This window comes from Nipponia nippon, unplaced genomic scaffold (assembly GCF_047370975.1).
Source record: "Nipponia nippon isolate SJK-2023a ecotype South Korea unplaced genomic scaffold, ASM4737097v1 scaffold_10, whole genome shotgun sequence".
Classification (NCBI taxonomy): domain Eukaryota; kingdom Metazoa; phylum Chordata; class Aves; order Pelecaniformes; family Threskiornithidae; genus Nipponia; species Nipponia nippon.
This window is the reverse complement of record NW_028262291.1, coordinates 9,093,852-9,116,817: the sequence shown is the minus strand read 5'-3', so window position 1 is coordinate 9,116,817 and position 22,966 is coordinate 9,093,852. Positions and strand designations below refer to the sequence as shown.

The window sequence follows — 22,966 nt, the reverse complement described above, 5'->3', positions numbered from 1 at the left end:
CCAGCCAATGCTGATGGAAATGTGCCCAATGTAAAATGGGATCTAGGGTTCCTGATTGTTAAAGCATCTCTCTTAGGGAGCTGCTTAAGTAGATGGCTATTCATTACTTATTGTATTATGGGTCAAGAGGCTCAGAAAACAGGTTTTAATCGTCAAGGCTTTGCAGTTGTATGTACAGGTTTAGTGACGTGTAACTAGAAATAATGGGAGGAAATATGAAAAAGGCTGAATGTTGAGGAAGGCTTCCCAACTGTGCAATAAAAATCGAGATGGAGATCATTTGGAGGATCCCTCCCATTCATAGAGCCTTTCCTTAGGGCACAGACAGGGTCTTTGTTCTGCTGCTTATTCCTGGGAGGAATTATTTCAGAACTGACTGGTCTTTACAAAAACGGTTATCACTTAAAGATGAAAACCATGTGAATTTGGAGGGAAAGTTAGGCTGTGGTTTATGGTATAAGCTTCTACTGCATATTCCTGTTCCTCCTTCTAAAGTTTCTGTCCTGGGAATTCTTCTTATCTAACTTTGTGTCTCTTGTTTATTGTAATGTGTAAGGTTGCTAGCACAGGCGTGAATGAGAGGTTTCACGGTTTCTCAGGGTGACTAATGCTGAAGTTTGTATTTACCCTTGATTTGCTGCTACGTTGCAGATCAGCAATAGCTTCTACTGCAGAACATCCTCCTTATAAATGGTAGTTCTCATTTCATTTCTGTTTTAAAATGCACTGTTTAATTTGTGATTAACAGGGCTGTCACCATGGGTTGGGTGCTTCTCAACTTTTTTTTTTTTTTTTCCAACATCTATGGACTTGCTGCCTCTCAACAGAGAGGAAAATTCGATGCTGGTGGGAAACCTGAATTGAGCAAATGGTCATTTGTTACTTGTATTAGGGAACAAAAGGCCACATCTGGGCCCTGAGCAGAGAGGAGACTCTGTTTAGTTGGACATGGTACAGATCTAGAGAAGAGTTTAACCCATTTAAATCAGATAACGGTATCTTCCTTTCTCTATTGTTACAGATAATACTACAGATCAGAGATACTTTCTTGCCACCACTCTATAACTTATTTCATTACGATCATCTGTTTGCCACTTAAAATTGAAGTAAACAGAGCATATGTTCCTAAAAGGTGTAGCCTTTGATTTGAATAGCCAGGTGGAGCCAGGATTTGAATCTAGTAGTGTAAGCAGCGAAGGACTTGATCTAAAGGAACACATCTGCCAGGTGGCAGCCTGCAAGCCGCTATGGGGACGAATAGCGAGGAATGCAACCCACACTCTGCAGCCAGAGCTGCTCCCAAACACCGCTCCCCTCCTGTTCAGCGAGGTTCACAAACCGTTTAGACATCTCCCGCATTCCAGTTCCATTGGCTGTTCTGCAAATCACTTAAGAGGTTTAAAACTTCCTTGTAATTCTACTCTGCACATGAACTTTGAGTGAAGAGAAAGGAAGGACCAGTGAAATGAGAGTCTGGGCCTCAGGGACCCCTTCAAATTGCTATTGCAAGCATTTAGCAAAGACTGGGATAACATCCTATGTATCCATCTTTGTCCCTAGCTGTGTGCCCTTGGGCTTTGTTCTGGGCTTTCTAATTTCTAGTGCAGTGTAAAACATGAACACTTACTGTTGCCAATGTATATTAACACATGTGGCAGTGTACACACTAATGTAACGTACTCATTTAAAAATAAAAACTAAAATTTATTTGCATAATGTTGACATTAAGAAGGTTGCAAACAGGAAACATGGCAATGTTCCTGACATTCTGGACAGGAGAATATAGGATTTTGAAGAATAATTAGGTAAAACATATATGTTTGTGACACCCCCAAAACACAACAAAGGTAACAAATTTTTAAAATTATTGTGATGCTGCTGCATGAGGAATCTTGAAAATTTATACCTAGTAGGGATAGGCTGGTTTGGGTTTTTTATTTTATTTTTATAAAGGGTTAATTTGTAGTGCATCCTGCAAGCTCATACGTGGGATAAATAGTTTGGACACTGATTTGTAATCTCTGTTTATGAGTACATGACTGCTATTCTTATAAATGTCATCACTTTCTTGGTAGGATCTGGCAATATCTGAGTCATGAAGTGCTGACAAAAATCCACTGCACTTAATGTGAAACTTGATGCATTTTGCTCATTCCAAAAGATATTAGCAATAGCCAGCCCCACATTTAACTGATAAATAACGTGTACATGTGCACATGACACAGTTATGCTGCTATGTGGATTTTTTCCTCTTACCTAAAATCTTTGTGGAAATATATCAGAGTTCAGATCATGACCTTTTTTTTTTTTTTACTGGACTGTCTTATGGATACTAATAGATGTATGTATGGAGTCAGTGCATTGTGCCAGCAGGAGCAGATCCATACGAAGGCAGAGCAGGCTTCCTTTGGTGAATTTCGTTTGAACTTGGCTATCCTGGCTACAAAAGCGAACTCTGCGTATGTTATCACCGACTTAAATGAAACCTCTCACGTGGAGCTGAGTACTGAAAAATATTTCATTTCTCCATTATTCCCCTCTTTATTTACAGCCATACAGCAGGATATGAAAATGAGAACCACAGTGCTCCCATGTTATACAGCTGTGGGGCCCAATACAGAATACACACCCATGGAGTTTTTAGAGGCATACAAGTGAGTATAGTAGGGCATTCTTCATAGGGAAGTAAAACTGCTGCCTGTTTATAATGTTCATTTACTACTTCACTGGTATTTATAAATCCATCCTTGATTTGCTGTTTCCCTGCGTTATCAAGAAATGTTATTTACATAAGTGTCTGGACTTCACTGAAGCCATTGAAGTATGATGTAAGATTTCTTTCTGACACAGTAATTTAAAATTGTTTATTTCTTCTTCTAAAATATATCTGCGAGACAATATTCATCACCAGCTTCTCAGGATGGTCCAAAATACACGATCCAGTTTCCAACCTCTAGCTCCGGTCACTTTGGCTGTGTGAAGCTTCTGTGGTTACAATGGACTACACCTGATAACTATATATGGAAGTGTTAGATTATTTGCTTTTATGGATTTCTGAAACTTTACTAATTCAAACACGTTTCCTTAAAACAAAATATAATAAGTGATTGTTTCCTAATGACTAAGTAATTAGTGAATATTTGGAAGGAACTTACCATTCATGGGAGTTAATTTCCTCCCTTTCTGAAACAGTCATATCAAGAAATACCACTGTAAAAGATGTACCTTCTTAAAACTGGTGGCAAAGTCATTATATAATATTTGTCTCTTTGTGTTGTCAGCATACATGAATGGTTTTAGATAGCATCTTCTCTCCTTTTCCCTTTCTGTATAGTTGAACAAGTCATTATTCAGTAGCAAGCTCTCACAAATAGGCTTGTGAGCCAGCTTTTGCTGAGTGAATAAAAGTAAGCAGTTGACATTGTTTGAGGAAGTTAATTACCCCAGAAGGAGAAGATCATCTTTGGTGGAATATTGTGACAGTGGCCAAAATGCATTAAGGCTGAACTATTCACCAGCTCCACCTAGACAGTCTGTCTTGGTTTGTTTTTTACCAATTTGTATTAACCCAATAAATTAATTTCCCTGTCCCTTAACTTCGTATGAGTATTTAAAATAAAGAGGATAATGCTACTCTGGCTCATGCTCTTATCTCTTACACTGGTATAAGCCTAAAACTCTTTCATATGCCAATGAGTGTTCTTCCAGGATTGTGTGATTACACATGAGGTCAGAATGTGGCCCATTTAATCTTGCGTGTAAATGTTGGTGAGAGAATCTAATAAGTACAGTTCACTGTATTTCACCTTCAAATAATTTTAATACTCTGCAAAGAACTGATTAAGGTATACTAAGGTTGTACTTCGTTAATGTAAAATAAAATAAAATTGCCTGTTTGCAGTATAATATATTTAAGTATCTCTTTGTCATGGAGAAATGCGTCTGATTTTTTGTCTTTGGATATGTTAAGTAAAAGCTTGAGAACATTCACGTTGCATTAGCAAGTCTCTGTCATTGCAGGATGTCCGACGGGTGCCAGGAGTAGCTCCAGCCATTGTCCGATCAGCAAGTGAGACAAACGAAAAACGTCCCTTCATGTGTGCGTACCCTGGCTGTAACAAGCGATACTTTAAGTTGTCCCATTTACAGATGCACAGCAGAAAGCACACTGGTAAGTGTCAGCATGGCTTGATATAAATCACGTTACAGAACTGGACAGCAAAGTGGGTAGGGTGATTTGAAAATAGCATAAGGTGCAAGAAATGATCTGCCAGGTCAGGGGCAGCAAGAATCTGTCAGATGAGTATGTATGTGCTCTGTCATCTGGGCGATCCCTCTTTTGGATGCAAAAGACTCTCTGAATCTAGTGAAGAAAAACGCAGAGCAGCACTGACGGCAAGTAGATCACCTGCCTCTCTCTCTTACTGCTATAGGGCAACACTCAAGGCTGTGAATCATCTTCCTCCCCACCCTCCTCATTCGGGAGCATCAAAGCTTGCTCCAAATCTTAACTGTTGTTAACTATTAAGAAGCTTCCTCTGCAAGAGGAACCTAGACATTTAGCATCCTCTTGTCCTCCTGTGTAAGTCTTTTCTGGTTGGGGGTGGAGGCAAGGATTGGCAGATGAGCTTCCTTGCTATGGGATCTTTCCATGAAGAATTGAGCCTGGAGCCTGAAGCCAGTCATTTGTAGGCTGAGATCTGGATTCCCTCTGAGGTCAGGCAATATAAGTTGTATCTCAAAACGTGGAAATCAAATGTCCTGCTGCACCTTGCCAAACAGTAAATAGAATTATTTCCCCTACTGGGAGATGTATGCTGTTGGAAATGTAAAATTATGATATACCTTTAGATATGCTCCTTATGCATTTTTTTTAATTGCCTATCATATTTTTATTTAGACAGTTCTTTCTGTCTAGAAATCTGTGGATAAAATCTGCAAATATGGATGTTCAGTTTGCTGTTAATATGATGGAAGGTCAAAGGGATGAAACGGACAACAGGAAGGCAGTCCGTACTGCTGTGACCTAGCAGATTGTCTAACATTTCATAAAAAATAGTTGCAAACTTTTCCTTTTGGAGACCATGACGGGATATTAATTAATTGTGTAAGATACTTATAGGTGAGAAATGAACATTACAAAGCATTTTTAATTTCTGAATGGGCAAGTCACAAAATATTCGGATAGATATCTTCGGTGTTGCTCAGATTACACATTCAAGATAATTTAGATTGTAACTGGAATTTAGTCTTTAGAGATGAAGGTCTACAGGAATGCTATTCTATTTTCTGTAAATAAATTGGAAAGAAGAAAATTAGGAGATCTTTTGGGGTCCATTAACTCCAGTATTTTTGTCAAGTATGCCTAAACAGTTCTGAATTTTTCTCATAATCACTATTTCTTTCATTCCCAGATTGATTTACTCTGTATTTTAACAGTCATAATTTGTTTGTTCTGGTCCTGTATTTTATTCCATTTAGTTGCTTGGCTTTTGCAATATTATTTCTGGATACATCACAAGGACTTCAACTTACGTCTTTATTTTTTTCCTTAACTGGAGAAGATTTTCAGAATTATACCACACAACATCTAGGCACATAGAGTCACAAAAGCCCCAAAAGACATAGGGGATAGGACTGTGGCCATCTATCATCCCTAGAGAGACTTCTCCCATTGGCTTTGAGGTCACACGTGCCCCTCCTTCGGTTTACGCTATAGTGGAACAGTGTAGAGCAAAACCATTTTTTTCCCTTCAAACATCTCTTCCGTACAGGTGGGTCCAGATCTTTCTGCCACTATTTTTTGACGTGTTGAAAACAAAACTTACTTATTTCTCAAACCTTTGCAAGTTACTTTCCAGAAGAGGCCAACTTGATTCCCAAGGCTTGTATTTGCTGATACAAACATTGCCATTGATAAGACCGTGTCAGCTTTTGCGGTTGGTTGCAGCTAAAGAGAGGAAGCAAGGGTGCATTGCTGCTATGAGAATTGCTTGGGTAACTTGCCTGGCTGAGGCATTCAGATTTAGGATCAGAAGGGAGTTCTCCCCTTTTTCAGGCTGGCGGGGTTTTGTCCTCAGCCTGTTGTGTGGGTACTAGCCATTTCCTATGATTATTGTCTGGAAATTTTACTTACCGAATTCCCAGCTGCTGTAGAGGCTTAGAATGGGATGCTCTTCATTTCTTGTCTCCTCCTGTGGTCTGTTAGTCCCAGTTTTTAGGAGTGCTTGGTGAACTATACTATATGGGAGCATCTGAGGTGGACAGTCTACAAACAGTCCTCAGTTAACATATTTTCTTGGCTGCTTGGTGTGGTGGAGGGTCTGGACTTGGTGGCCGTAACGATCTTTTTCAGTCCCATGCATTTCAGGAGTCCTGGGCAGCTGAACCAACTGTTGTGGTGCAAAGCCATTTCCAGTCTCCTTTGTAATTTCATGTCTGTGTCCGTCTGACTCTGATTTGTGTCTCCTGCGTGTGGAAAAGCTGATTGTCAAAAGCAAAATTTGGAAACCGGTTTTCTCCAAGGGCAGATCAGTCATCACTGTGAAGAATGTCTGTGTCATGTTGATAACAGTTATGGTAGCTACAGTTCACGCTTCTCTGCACCTTCTCTCTTTTCTCCACCTGCTTGTTTTATATGTTAGGGGATATCTTAAGGGGCCAGTATGACTTGAGTGAGGCTGTTGGCTTATGTTGATAATTATGTGGCTGTCTCTTAGGCTCTCTGATCATCTTTCTGTTTGTAACCCAATGAACTCCAAAACTCCATTCTGGAGTTCTCTACTAGGTACAGAAATTGGGCTTGGTGGAATTAGCATATTAGAAAGTAGTCAGCAAATGTAACACCTAATATTCTTACTAATCAAAGGGATGTGTCCCTTCTGCTTCAGTGTTTTGATGGGGAGGAATCCTGACGAGCCAAAGTCAGGAGAGCTCTTAGACATCAACTCAAGCGGAGGATAATTTGGTTGTGTTTGGTATACCTCTCTACAGCCAACATAAAATTCTACTAGTCCTCCTGTAAGGTGGTTCTGGATTCAGTCATGGGTTTGAAACTCGCTTTTAGTGTAGTGGTAGGTCATTTTTTAAATTATGAACACATTATTTGAAAACAAGCTGCTACATATATCTAATATTAAACCAGCAGATAGTTATCTTTGCAGAATAATGTTGGCTCCTGATTATCTTTTTTCTTTCTATAATAAATACTTACAGAGGACTGGCTCATCAGATCTTTCATTCTTCACCGGTTGCAGTATTGCAAAATCAAGCAGGGCCCTGAAACACAAAGTTGGATCAGTTGTAATCAGTTTTTACCAATGTTTCAACATAGCCTTAGTTGAAAATATGTTGACATTTTGTACCCTCCAAGACTGCTTGTCCGTTATTAACAATGCCTTTATTGAAACATGTACAGCCAAAAAAGCTTTTTTCTTATCTTGGTGTGTTTTGCTGCAGTAGATAGGCCTCTGAAAGGAAATGCAAAAATACATATAACTTTTCAACAGTACAGCGAATAATGTGAGTTGTCATCCTGTGGCAGACTCCAGAGACTTCTTTGCAGAAACAAATTGATGTCTAGACCTCCATAAATTTCATTTATGGTGGAAACATCAGCATTCATACCAGAGACCCTTTGCGTTCAGTGCCACACATTGGAAAAACTGGATTTATTCTAAGGGGAAGCTGAGCATCTTTGCAGAGAAAATACCCTCTGCCTGCTTGCCAGGGATATTCTTCAGCCTAAATACGCTCAGCTGCAGGTATGAGCTTCTACAAAGAGTATGAGAATCTGTAAATCAGGAAGGTTGTCCTTTATGTGGTAGAGGACTCAGGTCTCGCTAGTGAATTTCTGAGGCACTGGGGGGTGTAAGCAGTGCAGTCTAATAATGATTTTTATGCTAATCATCTAACAATGATTTCTTTGCTTTGACCAAAGCAAATATCCTTTTACTATGGCATGTGCCACCGTGCTGCGAAATGCTTTACAGTCATTAGTTCAGTTCATCATTACACCACCTTTGAAAGACAGAGCTATGTCCTCTATATACAGAGATGATAAACTGATAAATGGGTGTAACTGTGCCTGAGCTGGGAACTGCCCGGGCTGTCCTCCTAAGGGACTGGCGTGGTAAGTTCTAGGATAGCGCTCTTTCATTAATGTTGCTTTGAAGTACTGCCCGTCGTACTGAGGCCATGGAATACCATTCTGCAGAATGCTGTGGAAGCTGAAAGCTTCCGTGGGTTCAAGAAGCAACTGGACAAATCCATGGAAAGAAACCCCATTAACAAGTGTTAAATAGAAAGCCACCTTTGGCGTAGAAAGTTGCTAACTCATGGACTGCTGGATACTAGGAGGGTGTCCGGGGAAAGTACTGCTGAATCCGTGCTGTCTTCTGCTCTCCTGCAGGCGTCGTCGGTGAGCCATGGGGGCAGACCGCGGGGCTGGATGGACCTTTGGCCTCACCCAGCACGGACTGCTTTTAGGCTTTCCTTTCTACGGCATAAAATAAGAGTACTTATGTGTTTAAAATACAAGATGAGTTTCAAAATAGTAATGACATCTCACACCTGAACTACGGTGTGAAGGTGACAGAAAACATTACCCATAAAGGCTCCCTACTAAATAAAGAAATGTATTTTTTATCTAAGTTTGCTAAAGCAAATTACATTGAATAGAAAAAATATTATATTAGCGAGGTAAAGTTGAGATTATGGGGTTGTGCTCGTTTGATTAAGTGGGTATACAAGAAAAGGGGTTTAAATTGGTGAAAGGAGCATAGGCAAGCCTTCAGGTTCTCATTCAGACTTGCAGCCTCTGGTTTCCAAATCAGCCTCCTCCTCTCGTGTTTCCTTGTCAGCAGCGGGCTTTTGCTCTTGCGGCACTCCTTAATTAGATGCAACAATTATGAATATTTTGTGCAACTGCTACAGCAGTAGGAATTTCTGTTTTCCCATGTGTCTGGGCAAATGAATTTGCTCCAGAGAAAACGTGCACGCTTCCTCTAGTTTACGTTAACTACTTTTGAGCAAATAGGTTTATTTTATTAGAAGCGTTTATTGCGATACGTGCAAAGGCTGATTCATACTTGTTCTGCGATTGCTGAGCTTTATTTTTTCTAAATATTTTCCTAAATATTAGAGAACTGCTGTTCCCTCTGTCCTTTTTCATCTTGACTATTTCATTATGCACTAGGTGAGCCTTTCTTTTGCATGCCCTCTTTCAGTAATGAAATGTAAATAATCGTGGAAGCCTCTGAGTCGCAGGTGGAAGGACTGGTGAAGCTTCATCTTCATCTCCTGTTTTGTTTTGAAATTGTACGTGGTCACATAGGAAGGTGACAGCATTATGGGGTATTTTCCATACATTAAGAGACTTTAGCCTTTTACTGGAGGGGCTTTAATAGGCCTGGGGAAACTAGACACTGCTCTAACCCCTCTTGGTACAGTGATTTAATGAGGTACTAACAGACTTTTTCTAATCTGGGACGTTTCTGTTGTCCGGCTCTGATGAAACTTGTGGGAGTTAACAGGTATGTGACGGCTGGCTTTGGCAGGCGTTTTGCTTGGCACTAGCTAACGCGGAAGATGCAGAGGGGAAGGGAAATTAGGATTTCTGTGCAAATATTGTGCCTCTTTTTGTTTGTTTGCGTTTTGTTTTCTATGCAGTGTCATCATATCTCGATGTAAGCATCTTGGATTGATTCCCTTAATATATGCATTGGTTAAATTTGTCCTTAATTTAATCAAGATTATATTTCAAATAGTTAAAGAAATACTTTAATGTGCATGCCATCAGACCCGCTATACTGTTTTATTCAAATACCTCCTTACCCATCTCTGCGTTTATATTGCAATTAGCAGACAATCATCCTGTCACTGCATTCTGCTCTGCTGACATTCCCCCTCTTAAATCTGCCAAAGGGCTGAATTCCTTGGAAGTAAGTGGTTTCTGAAAAGCAGGCACCCCCCAGGGAGTCCTTGCGGTCAAAGTGTACAGAACTATTTCAAACACCTGTGGCAACTTTAATCCCTTATGCTAATAAATTAAGCACAGCAGACATGGAAATTGTCCACACCTAGGTTTGAGAATCAGTAAACTCCTTTGGGTGACTGTCACGGGAAGTTAGCTTGTCCTTGCAGATTTAGTTGCTTTTGTAAAATTTTGATCTTAGCTACAGCGGTATGGATTTGGAATGCTCTCCTCAATATGCTACTTATACTGGGTCACCTAGATCAAAAGGCTTCTGCTTTAAACTAAACTAGTTTGCATGGGTATCTCAGAATACCAGTGCAACCAGAAAACTTCTCCTCATCATAATAAAATGAGAAATGCGGACACTTGCAATGAAGATTTATGAAAGTGATGTGTTTTAAAATATACCCAGAGAAGTTAAACCCACTGCCCACTTCAGCTGGTGTTTTTCTTTAGGTCCTTCCTACTGGACCTTTGTTTTACATCTCAGCTTTCCACCGTAGACAAAGCAGGTCCCAGCTGGTCTCGTGCGTACCTTCCAGATAAAGCCCAGGGTCCTCCTGGCTTCTTGCGCTGAGGCCTCTGCGCAGGGCTGTGGCACCGTAACCAGACTTTATGTAGGTATAAATGTAATTGTATCTGAGGTTTCGCAGGATTCCAGTGTTGTGCAAAGGGGTCTTAGACTATATGCGAATCAGATCTGAAAGATCACAGAGCTCCTCCTGTAACAGCATAAGGGTATTTTTTTTTGTGCTGGCCAGATTTCACCAACTCTGTGGTATGCTACGTGCCAGCAGTGTTCCCCTCTTTCCTCAAGCGCCTTGATAGCTGCATTTCTTTTTGCTTGTTGATGTGGTTGGTGAAGTCCTTTGCATTGAAAACCACGTTCGTTTGAGACACTAGCTTGTAGGGATTTCATTTTTTTAAAAAGTCAGAATCTCACTTTTCGTCCCAGAGAAAACCCATCCTGAGGATCTCTGCTGAACTGTATGGGAGGTGAAGGAAGAGTTTACATTTATGTGAGGCTTTGCAATAATTCATAGGCGTGCCTGCGGGAGGTGTGCAGCTACATGAGAAATTCTATTTAATGGTGCTTTATGGAAGAAACATCATTTGTGTTTTGAGGAAGAATATGTATTTTTCTGTGGTTGAATTTTGCTCAGTTTCTTTTACTTCATTTAGTGTGGTTAAAATTGCCACCTACATGGATGACATTTGTTTAGGTTTTGCTTTAAATCCAATTTAGAGCAAAATGCAAGTTGTTCCCTTATACAAATTATATATTACTGAAACAGGTGGTGTCGTGGTTTATCCCCAGCCAGCAACTAAGCACCACGCAGCTGCTCGCTCACTGCCCGCTCCGTGGTGGGATGGGAGAGAGATTCAGAAGAGTAAAAGTGAGAAAAACCTGTGGGTTGAGATAAGAACAGTTTAATAATTGAAATAAAATAAAGTAAAATAGTACTAGTAGTAGTAGTACTACTACTACTACACAAAGCAAGTGATACATGATAGAATTGCTCACCACCCGTGGACCGATGCCCAGCCTGTCCCCGAGCAGTGATCTCTCCCTCCCAGCCAACTGCCCCCAGTTTCTATACTGGGCATGACGCCATACGGTATGGAACAGCCCTTGGGCCACTCTGGGTCAGCTGTCCTGGCTGTGCCCCCTCCCAGCTCCTTGTGCACCTGGCAGGGCATGGGAAGCTGAAAAGTCCTTGAGTAGTATAAACACTACTTAGCAACAACTAAACCATCAGTGTGTTGTCAACATTATTCTCATACTAAATCCAAAACACAGCGCTATACCAGCTGCTAGGAAGAAAATTAACTCTATCCCAGCTGCAACCAGGACACGTGGAAAGGGCTTAATGTGGTTTTCAGAGAAATATAAAACAAGGGATTTCTGTTCTTTTCCAGCAGAAAACAATAACAAAAATTTCATGCAACCTGAATTTTTTTGCAGCTTTAACCTAGTGTGCTATTTTTTTAGAATGAGCAGATTCAATATCAGTGTCAATGCAGTAGAATTATGCCAGCCTTTCCCCACTGATTCCAACACAGTTGTACGGTTTTATAGCAAATGAGTCCTCGTGTACCACTAGCCTGCTTTAGACAGGAGAGAAGTCTAAGTCTTTTAGCGTAACATGTTTCATCTTCTCATTCTAGTTGACGTGTTCCCTCATGTGGCCACATCTTCTGATAAACTGTTTGTCCATTACAGGTGAAAAACCTTATCAGTGTGATTTTAAGGACTGTGAACGAAGATTTTCTCGTTCAGACCAACTCAAACGGCACCAAAGACGACACACAGGTTTGTTGGCAACACATCGCTACTCATTAGAGCTCATCTTTATACGTGAACTGCAATCCAAAAAGTATACTTGTAAACTTCTGTTTTTCTGATGTTGTGTCTGCTCATACACGATACCTGTAGTGCCAAATTCTTGGAGTTAGCTTTAGGAGAGGGCTGCAGCTGAGTGGTTTTGTTGGCATTTCAGCACTACTATGGTTGTATAGGTGATCCTTTAATCGTGCCGCCATCTTTTTGAAACAGCTTTCTTACGGAAACTGTTTGCTCTATACTGTATCCGCAATATAGGGAAAATATTATTTTTAAAAACCAAACAGTTCTGCAAGAAAAAGTTGCCAATGAGTAACCTGATGAATGCTACTGTTGGTATTCTGATGGTTGTGTGGCAATGCTAATAGGGGAAGGCAGCCTGTGCATAACCTGACGGGCTGGTGGAATTACTGTGCGTTTGTATGTGGAAAGCAGAAGCAGAGAAGCAAAAGCCACACCAGCTATATTGCTTAAGACCCTAATTCAGCAAACCACGTAAGCTTAGATTTGAGCCTTTCTTGAATTCTGCCAACTAAAGAAGGATTCTAGGAGCAGGAAGGAGAGAAACACCAAAGATCTGGCTGGTTGGGTTGCACAAACAGCCTGGAAAGCGTACAGCCGGTCACATACAGCGGAGAGGGCAGCAGCAGCCATGAGCAGGTCTGGGTCCTAGCTAGACTTGGGTATCTTTTTCAGTCAGTCATTTATTGGGTGAAATGTTCTGAGACAGCCAAAACTACTTGTGATTTCAGTCCAAATTCAGCAAGTTGTTTTTTATGCATACACCATTTTCTGAAAACACCAAGACAGCCCATTTCAGCATTTCAGGAGTTCTTGGAGGTCCAGATTAGATTGACAGGGGAGACAGCTGCCCTTCCCGAAGTCACAAAAAAGGAGATGGTGATGACTCCAGCCTCCTAGCTGGGAGTGGGACCGTGAGGGTGCTCTGCATGGAGCATGAGCAAGGGCTTCAGAGTACTCCTCTGGCTGCATCACAGCAAGACATTCCATCTTGGTCTCCTCTGTCTCAGGGAGCGGCCTGGCAATTGGTTTACTCACTGTTCTGTGGTGGAGTTCTGCCTACTACTTTTCTTGCTAAAGATGTTCTGTCCCACGTAAACGGTGTTATTGAGAGATGTAGGAAGTGGCTCTGAAAGCTGGTGGTAAAAGTACTCTATTGGGATCTTAGATTTTTAGCAACTGCATGCCAGAACATATCTGTGTTAAACAGTCCCCAAGACTTACGTGTAGTGTGTAAAGTAAGTAGTAGAAGTGTAAAGTAGGTTAAGCCTATTGGGAGCGTGTAAAAATATACCTCTGCACCTCTATTCTTTTTATGTTGTATTTGCTCATACATGACACCAATAGTGCCAAGCCACAGGATCAGAATTGACAACGTTTGCAGATCCTCCTCAGTCCAACAGTGTAGGTGGGTGTTTGTTTATGATGGTGCTGTTTGGATGCTTCAGACCCAGCCATCGGAAGAGGAAGTTCCAGAGGGATGGTAGCCTGATTAATGACTTTCGGTAATGTGTAGGCATGAAGCTGGGAGGAGCAGTTACAGTAACTAGTAAAAAAAAATCCAGGCTTTTGAAAATTCAAAATAGCTAATTTCATTCACCCTTCCAAAAGGCGTTGGGATATAAGAATAGATTTTTTTTTTTTTGTCTCTTCAGGTGTGAAGCCCTTCCAGTGTAAAACCTGTCAGAGAAAGTTCTCCAGATCTGATCATCTGAAGACTCATACCAGGACTCATACAGGTAAAACAAGTGCGTAAACTTTTCTTCACATTTATATTTCATTATTTTTTAATTTTAAATCAATGTTGTTGTAAATTACATGAATAGAAAGTCTCTTAACCAGGAGTTAAATATTCAGAACGGCAGAAAGAATTTCAGAGTGTGCTGATTTTTCAGTGTGACCACATTCCCCAAGTGTCCTAGTTACTTTTCACAAAGGGTTTTAGGTGACTTTGGAAACTACGCTTTCTTCCTTTACGTTTAGAGAAATTTCAGCTTGGCAAAATACATTTTGTCAGCTATCGTGAAATGAACATCATGGTCTCAGCCCACAAATGTCAAGTTGATCTACTGCCTTTACTGAAAAAAACCCTACAAGATAGAAATTTTAATTCTAGCTTCAGCCGAAGGTCTGTAATCTAAAGTATTCATGCCTACTCATGCTCCTCCGAAGTGTCAGCTGAGCCTAATGCAGGATAGCACAGCAAAGCTCTTGCTGTTGCTGCTTGTACTGTAATCTCTCCAGAAGATAAAAGGAATGCCTTTTGCAGACTCACACTGACAGACACTAAAGTAAAAGCTTACTCAAATATTCAAGGACCTTTTCGTAGAAACCATAGTATTTCATATGAGTACAGGGAAAAAAATAGGAGGCCATTTTAGTCTACTCTGCCCTCACATAAATGTAAACACCATTAAGGAGCAACTGCAGCAACCTCTATATTTTAGTTTTAAGCTTTAGAATTGTTCCTATGAACTGGCATTTTCTGTTCCCTTCCGCTGTGTATGCAGTATTTTTACCAAGTAATTGTTTACTGAGCACTTTGACGTGTTATTAGATGTCACAGTGTTTTCTATACTGGCGTTAACCTTTCAAATTCAGTCTCTGTACAGATGGACAAGGAGCCTGAAAATCTTTTTCTCCCTGCTAAGGATTCTTTTTTCTCTTCTGGACCATAAATACACATATTTAAGACTTTCAAAAATAAAAGAGAAATTTTAATAAAGGAAACGATTCACCTGAGAACAATGGCATTTTCTGTGGCACTGGCCAAATAAATGCTTCAAGTAATGGCCATATCTACACTTGCAGTCTGCAAATGGTAAAGGGCATGGCTGTGTTCCTGGGTTCTCCCCAGGGTCTCACGCTGAGCTGCAGGGCCTGGGTCTGTGTGCATTTGCATGAAGAAAGATCTTTTCTTAATCAGCAACAGGTAACATTCTGGTGGAGGCCAAATGGCAAGCGGTTGTCACGTGCTAGCAAGTCAGGATAAACTACAGTCCCCATCACATTTCATTGCTAACTGGTCTGCTAATTCATTGCTTTCATGAGTCCAGTAATTTTTTATCACAGATTAGCTAAATCAGTGAAGAGCTTGCTCTCTTTTTTTCTAGTGAAACTCATCTGCCCGTTCTAGTTCTTCCTTGTTCCGTGTGATCCAAGCCCACACTGCACTCACTGCTGAAAGCGGCCTCGCTTGAGCACTGATAACCTCACAGCACAGACCTGTGCGTGGGCTTGCTGCCTGCCCCTGGCTCAGGTTCTGCGCGAGCTCCGCAGCCCAGCTGCGTGCTGCTGTGATGATGCTCCTGTCAGCGGTTTTGGATGTGTCGGGCTCCTTTGACTGCAAAGTACACATATCCTGAAGGGAATGAGCACGAATGGTGGGTGGAGATTTTCCATCTCCATCTTGCCCTGTAGCTTCATTCCTCTTCCGTTCTTGTACGCCCTCAATTTTGCAACAAAACACTCAGCTCTAGTTAACTTGCTGCATGTTAAATCTTGATGAAGCAAAGCACAGGTGACTTCCATCTAATTCCATCCTAATTTTAAGTCAACTGCCAAACTATTTGGTAAGCTACGAATTCAGGGTTTTTTGTCTCCACAAGCAATTTTACTGTGACAGCAATCTTTGCTGTAGAAAGCAAAAAAATGAATCAAAGGAAAACTCCATACATCTATATACATTTTTATCAATGGAAATGTGATTTCTGATATCTGTACAGTGAAGCTGTACGAAGTAATCTGTGCCCAGCACAGAACTAATAGGGATTGCTGCCCCCTGTTGCGAGAGGACAACCAGAATTGCTTGTGAAACAGCAAAACTGTGCTGCTTTTACTGTGGGAGTTCAGTGAAACACTGGCCAGTAACAGATAACTCGCATCAGTTCACAGGATGGTTTTGCTAATGCTGCTGAGATGGAGGAAGACCACTTTCTACAATCTGTCATTTTTGTCAGTAGCTCTGACCAGATCAGTTTTGTCCCATGCTGTTTTATGCACTCATGTGAGACAGTTGATGCTTTTGCCAGCATGTACATTAGGTGGATAAAATAGATTTTAAACCCCCCTGCCCAATATATTGCATGGGATTTTGCAAACAGAAATACACATTTATGCCAATCCCAGATCCCCTTTTCCCTGAATTTGGATGTTTGTGAAATGCACAACTTGTGAGGCAAAGAAGAGGAGAAGGTGGCTGGGTGAGCTTGTACCACCCCAGTGTGTCGTGAGTTGGAGAGTACGGGGTGTCTAGTCAGCACTGAAGAGCCCAGTCCCAGAGCTGAACCTACTTTAAAATACTGCATCTCTTTGGGGGGAAAAAAAAAGAAAATGCAATTCTAAAAGAAACATGAATCACTGGGCACTGCTCTGAGCTAATGAAAGCATTCCATCAGCATTCCTGCGGCATCAGAAACACGGCCTGAAATTCCACTTAAACATTGTAGAAAATCAAGAGACCAGATTAAACTGTAAAAAGGTGATGGCATTTCTTGTTAAAATTGAACGTGCTTTGCTTGGGGTCATTTCTAGTGAATATTGTGCTCATAGGCATGTTAGAAAAATACTGACTATTTTGAGCCTTTAGCACCTCCCATAGATGCGAACCTACTTTATTTAGACAGGAGTGGGAAACTTTCGGTCTGGCTCTGCAGGCTTCACGCTGAACTCTGTTGCTTCTACCGTATTCACTTACACTCGCCAGTTTCAAAGACCTTCAGCCAAAACTCATTGAACTGGCTGGAAAAACTCTCCTTGACTTGAGGTCAAGCTCTAGTCACCGACGGTTTTCAGTGACTAACAGTATGTCTGCACCACAGTCCCAGTGCGGCTGAAGCTTGTGCGAACGCCGTAGAGCTGAGAGTAGCATAGACACGGCAAGATGGTGTTCAGTAAGGGCCTCCCTTCAGGAATGAACCACTGCAAAATGGTCTACGTCACCTGAAAAGGCTGATGTTAAAGATCAGCTGAGGGAGATGTAAGAAAGCACTGAGCGCTGGTGCGAGCAGGAACGGCGGGCACTCCCACACCCTCTCAGGACAGCCCGGGCTGCCGTTCCTCCTGACAGGGGCTCTGCCTGGCTCCTCACAGCCCTGCAGCAAGAAAACAAATAGCAGTGTCTCAGGCGAGCTGTATACCCCCTTAATAACAGGGTGTTTTGTTAACAGGTGAAAAGCCTTTCAGTTGCCGGTGGCCCAGCTGTCAAAAAAAATTTGCCAGGTCTGATGAATTAGTTCGTCATCACAACATGCACCAGAGGAACATGACTAAGCTGCAGTTGGCCCTTTAGACAGTGCAAACAAGTGAATAAACCAGATGGGACATTATGAGCTACTGCAAACTTTATCAGCCATCTTCGATCACCTCTGTCAGAAAGCTGCAGCTGTCTTCGCATCCCATTTGACACAAGTTAACTAAACCGTAGGATTCTGCTCAGCCTTGTCTTCCGTTTGGACTTACACAAGTTCCTATTCAATAAGTTCAAGAGCTTTTTATTTGTAATTTTGTTAAAAAGCAAGCAAGATTGCCAGAGTTTCAAGATTACTGTAGACTGTGGTTGCCTTCCACGTCTGTCTCCAGTTTCCTGGTTTTATTTTCACTAAACCTTTTCTAGGTACATATTGTACCTTTTTAAGTCCTGCAGTGGGTAGGGTGATTCCTCCCTGACGAAGGTAAGCTTTACGCTTACCGCATCTGTGCATATGCCGAGGTTTCCAAATGCTGGTACAGCTATCCTCGCAAAATGAGATGGAACGATCACCTGAGATACTTTTGGTAAACTTTGTACTCGTCCTGCCAAAGGGCAAGCTTTTAAAGTTGGAAGCTCTGCTTTTGAATTTCACAAATCAAACCTCTTTTTAAAGGACGTGTTTCTAGAGCAGCTAAAGCTAGATGAACCAGAGCCTCTCTGTACAGAAAATAAGAATCTTACCATTAAGTTAACTTGATTTTTAAATAATCACAGAATTGATCCCCCAGAACGGTTTTGTTTGTCAAGTAACGCTCTCCCTTTCTCTCTCTCTTTTTAATGTATTGGTTTAAATTTATTCTATCACGAGATGCATAGATCTCCTTTACACAAAACTAATTCCAATCATTGTAGACATTTGGGATTTGTTTACAATGTAAAGCCACACTGGTTATGTGGCTAGCAAGCTGTATAAACTTAAAACTGAACTTTTAATGGGGCTGGTCCAGGATCTCCATTAACAGATTACTCTTAAGATAAGTAACTTAAAAAGACTCTTTGTCAAGTATATGTGAAAAAGACATTATTAGTGTAAGGAAATATATTGTTTCAGGGTTTTGGGAGGAGGGGTTTATTATTTACTTTTAATTGCTTGAAATTGTGTGTATATATATATATCTGATAATGTATTGCTCTTAGACATCTAAAATTAGAAAGTGTATAAATATTAGATGCATCACTGTTCTGATGTTGTTGCTGTTACAAACTATTGATAACACTAAGAATGTAACCTGCATTTTTCACTGAGCTTTCAATTAAAGCCCATTCAAAGAGAAACAAATGAGAGTCCAACAGATGTCTTGTTTCATGTCTGGTATTAAATTTCAAATGCCCTGTCCAATAGTATCCATTTTTTTTTTCTTGTATATAAAGGTACCACCAGCACTGATGACCACTAGTTAACCTGTCCAGGTCTTGACCACAATTTATCCATCTCACTTGGGAATCATACTGGCAGCAGCAAACAGTGTCGAGTTTCATATTGTGCCATAAAACAGTTGCTTCAATTGTTCGTCTTCTTACCAAACTACTCCTTTTCTTTCGACCTGTGAGATTTGTGTAAGAACTCTGCAGAATAGTAAACCCCGGTTTATAAATAGCAGTACCGGCCTTCTGTAGAACCGCGCTGAAACCGTAAGCACAGATAACGTCTTAGATTAGGATGTCATAGACTGACTTCTAAGTAAAAGTTAACGTAGAGTTGGGGTGGCTTAAATCAGTTCAGCAGGTTGAAAAAGACAGTCTTTCCGAGATGATGAAGTGTGAAAATGAAGATAAAAAAATATTACTGTTTCTTTGTCATACTGCCTACTTTTCTTTGGAAGTAAGTACAGCCTGCCTCAGCGCCCTTTGACCTTGCAAAATATTTGTATCTCTTTAGCAAAAATCTTTAATGTATCTTGCCAAGCTTTTTTCTCTAATGTACACAATGGAGTTCTATGATGGGTTGAGCTTTCTCTCTTAAAGTGCAGCTGCATCGTCAAGAAAACTCAACAGTTAATTCTTCAAGTCCTCTTTTTCGCATGGGTATTGCATCACTGTTAATTACTGTTGGGGTACTGCGACTCATTTGTATCAGTCAACTTTGTCTTTTGCTGCCAAAAGACAGCATCTCTCTGGAGAAACTCATAACAAGTGTGGCAAACATCAAATATTTGGAGCGAATAAATACATAAAACTGCACAGAATTAAAAAATAAAGCAACTCCTCGTGCTTTCTTGAGAGAAGAGTTCAGTCGCAATAACAACGTCCTCTGATTTACCCAGCACTCTTCTGCAACTACAAAACAATCTGTTTTTCAGTCTGCACCCAAAATAGAGAGCTGCCACGAGTGTTTATCCTAAAAGCCAAAAAAAGAAAAATCAGCCTCCAGTTGTGCCTGCATTAGTCAAACATAACTAAAACTATCTTTTGTGAAATACAACCAAAACTCCACTGCAGCACAGGCCAGGCTTCCAGTGACCTGCAAATAGCTACAGCCATGGTCTGGCTGCTTTTAAATCGCGCGCCAGAGACTAATGGTGGGTGGCTACAGAAAATGAAGCACGGGTTGATGAGGGACAGAGCGTGTCCTTTTGGTTTTGCTGTCGCCCCTTTTTCAACGAAAGTACTTATTGCTACTCTGTTGTTTGACGGTCATTACGTCCCCGACCTGCCGAGTACAGTGAAGACGATGGTAAATGTTTACAAGATTTTTTTAAAATTTTTATTCCTAGTTATTTTACAGTCTTTGTCATGAGAGGCATTTTATGTCTCTCCGTTTCATTTCCCTGTTTTCAAGGTTCTGTCAGCAAGGTAAGCCACCTTTACTGAAGTGCTTTACCACACGAATTTCTCAGAAGCAGCCCCCCGACGCTGGTTCTTGCAGCATGCAATTGCTCATTTTGCGGCACCCAGAAACCGCGCAGCAGGCCGAGTCTCTGAGCTTGACCTCCATAGGAAAGATGAGGGGGTGGCACTCCACTGTATCTTACAAGTATCCTTAGCTCTCTGGAAAATTTTCAATCCCACAATTAATTGAGGAAATCTTTTTTGCCTCTGCCCTCTGTTCTTAAACTGAAAATAGTGATCGATGTTATTTTGGCTGATGGTGAATGTCTTACTGCGATTGGCATACTGTTCCTGTCCTGTGGCTTCCGTAGCCCCCCAGAATGGAGAATGCTAATTATGTAGTAACGCTTCTTCTTTTTCTTGTCACTTCATCATGTACGAGATGTGTTGGGTAGGAAAGGGAACGTGATGTCTTCTCTCTCTGATGGTGTGAGCTGAGCTTCAAGGGTTCACTTGCACCAATTTTTTTCAAGGTAGGTGAATCCAGCAAAGCGCCCCTTCTACTTTAGGAAAACCTGAGAGCCAACGTGCCTAAATTGTAGCCACGTGACCATACTCTTGGTGCATGTCATTTTCTTTAAGGGCACGGACTGTACTGACGGCACAGAAGGTACAAAGACGTTTCCTTGCTGCAGGTAGGCAGCCAGCCCGAAGGCACCCGTCCTTCGGACCGGTGCCGATTCATGTACGGGAAGCAGGGGCCTTGCAAAGAAGTAGCTCTTGCTTCTCTCTCCGTGGTGGGTTAGGCGAGTTGTTCATTTTAGAAGCCACTCCAAGCAGGCCTATCTGTTGATGTCAGTAGAATTCATTTCACCGCTCCAGCAACCAACCTTAAGCAACTGGGAGCAGTTCCTGAAGGTGCAGGTAGGTGCCTTGAACCAGTGTTTCTCCCTCCTTCCCCTTCCCAGACAGGCACTGAGAAGACCCTGTCATGGGCAGTCTTTTCCCATCATCAACGTGACCTGACGGCAAATCCAATATGGTAAGCAAGCTGCTCCCAGCACCTTGTCCAGAAGCCCGACAAGGCTCTGGAGTAGATCGAGGGGCTCCGAGGAGGCGCCTGCAGCCCCACACCTCAGAGCGGCCTGGACCTGGTGTGAGGTGGGTGTGCAAAGGCAGGCAGAGGCGTGCCGCCGGAGGACGTGCAAAAGTTCTGCTGCTCGGTCCTGCTCGAGCCCTGTTTGTCCCTTCCCTCTGGGGCAAGCACCGGCAGGGAGAAACCACTCAGCTTCTCAGCTGGGGAACTCTTCCGTGCTTGGGGAAAATCCTCCTCCCCCCTCCCTCCCCTCCAATTAACAAAAAAGCAATTAAAGACAGTGCGTGCAGTTCAGAATGGCACTAATGGACAAGAAAGCCCCGCTGCAATATTTGGGAAGATCCAATAAAAGATTCATTAGGATTCTTTTAGTTATTGGAAGTCCTGATGACACGAAGGAGCCTAATGAAACAGAAGACCTGGTCACAAGAGCGATGAGGTAAAAAAGAACCCAACCCCAAATCCCAACCCCGCTGACACCATTCTAAAAATTAGACAATTAAGAGTAAAACCAGGAATGTAGCCAGAACTATTCCACCTCAAATAATAAACACAAGGATAAGTTGCCAAGCGAGGTCAAAGAAGCAAATGGTAAAGTGAGTTTAAGAGACAGCTAGACACTTTTATGGGGAGAGAGGGGATTGAAGGATACAGTGACAAAACCGGGGGTAGAGCTGAGATAAACCCGGAGGACAGGCACGGTGGGCCAATAGCCGCAGAGGAGGGGAGCAGAGCGGCCCTTGGCGTTCGGGGGAGACTTGCCAGGGCTGTCGGCAGCGTCCTGTGAGGGATGAAGGGAAAGTGCCAGAACGGTTTGAAAGGGAGATGAGCCGGGCAGACAGAAACGGGAGTGCTCCCGGATGCACTGGTCGTAAGCGCTGCCCTTGGTTTCACCGGTGAGATGCCCTGGTTTGCTTAGAGGCTTGCTAAAGAGCAGGTTTTTGAGGAACTTCTACCCAAGCAGCTTGTCTTCTTGCAAGTTACCAATGCAAAGCACAGAAAGAGGCACCAAAAGAAAAACAGAAAGAAAAAACTTCTTTTATTTTTCATGAAAGACTACTTGTAGGAAAGAACAGGGTTGGCTAGAATATGATTCGAATGAGGCAAAGACAAAATATACAAAGGTTGTGTTCTTCTCTGCTTGTACGAAGCTTTGCATACTTTCATGTTGTCAGCACAGCCTGTGTTGATTCCCATAAAAAAAAGCTGGCAGAACTTCTGCGGCTTCAAATAGCAGCATGATGAAGCCTAGTTTTAAGTGCTTGATTTGGCCATCTCTGCACTGACGAGCAGATGTGGTTCCACCAGCACAGTAGTGTCCTTAAATGATGGTGGTGAGGGAACCGAGACCAGCATGGCCACTGGAAGTAAGCCAGAGCATCAAATAAATGAGGTACCGCTTGCTTTATAGATTGCAATCCAAACACAAATGCCAGCTTCTGCTGCTAAAAAAGTTACCTTTGAGACCTCAAAGGGCTCTGAGCAGTGAGGATGGTCTGAAAGGTGATC

At 41.9% G+C, this 22,966-nt stretch overlaps 1 protein-coding gene across 5 annotated transcripts in view; it reads left to right on the top strand.

Moving 5' to 3' along the window:
• WT1 (WT1 transcription factor) overlaps nt 1-19,722 on the top strand; it is a 38,412-nt gene extending 18,690 nt beyond the window's left edge. For 2 of the 5 annotated variants that reach the window (XM_087743847.1, XM_087743863.1), the window contains 5 exons: nt 2,552-2,654; nt 4,021-4,171; nt 12,201-12,290; nt 13,997-14,089; nt 17,510-17,935. In XM_087743847.1, coding sequence (XP_087599973.1) covers nt 2,552-2,654; nt 4,021-4,171; nt 12,201-12,290; nt 13,997-14,089; nt 17,510-17,631 — 559 coding nt within the window. In that variant the 3' untranslated portion in view covers nt 17,632-17,935. Of the gene's footprint in view, nt 1-2,551; nt 2,655-4,020; nt 4,172-12,200; nt 12,291-13,996; nt 14,090-17,509; nt 17,936-18,963 lie in introns of those variants that run through there. The other 3 variants (XM_087743883.1, XM_087743873.1, XM_087743854.1) reach the window with 3 other exon arrangements.
• Nucleotides 19,723-22,966: the final 3,244 nt, after the last annotated feature.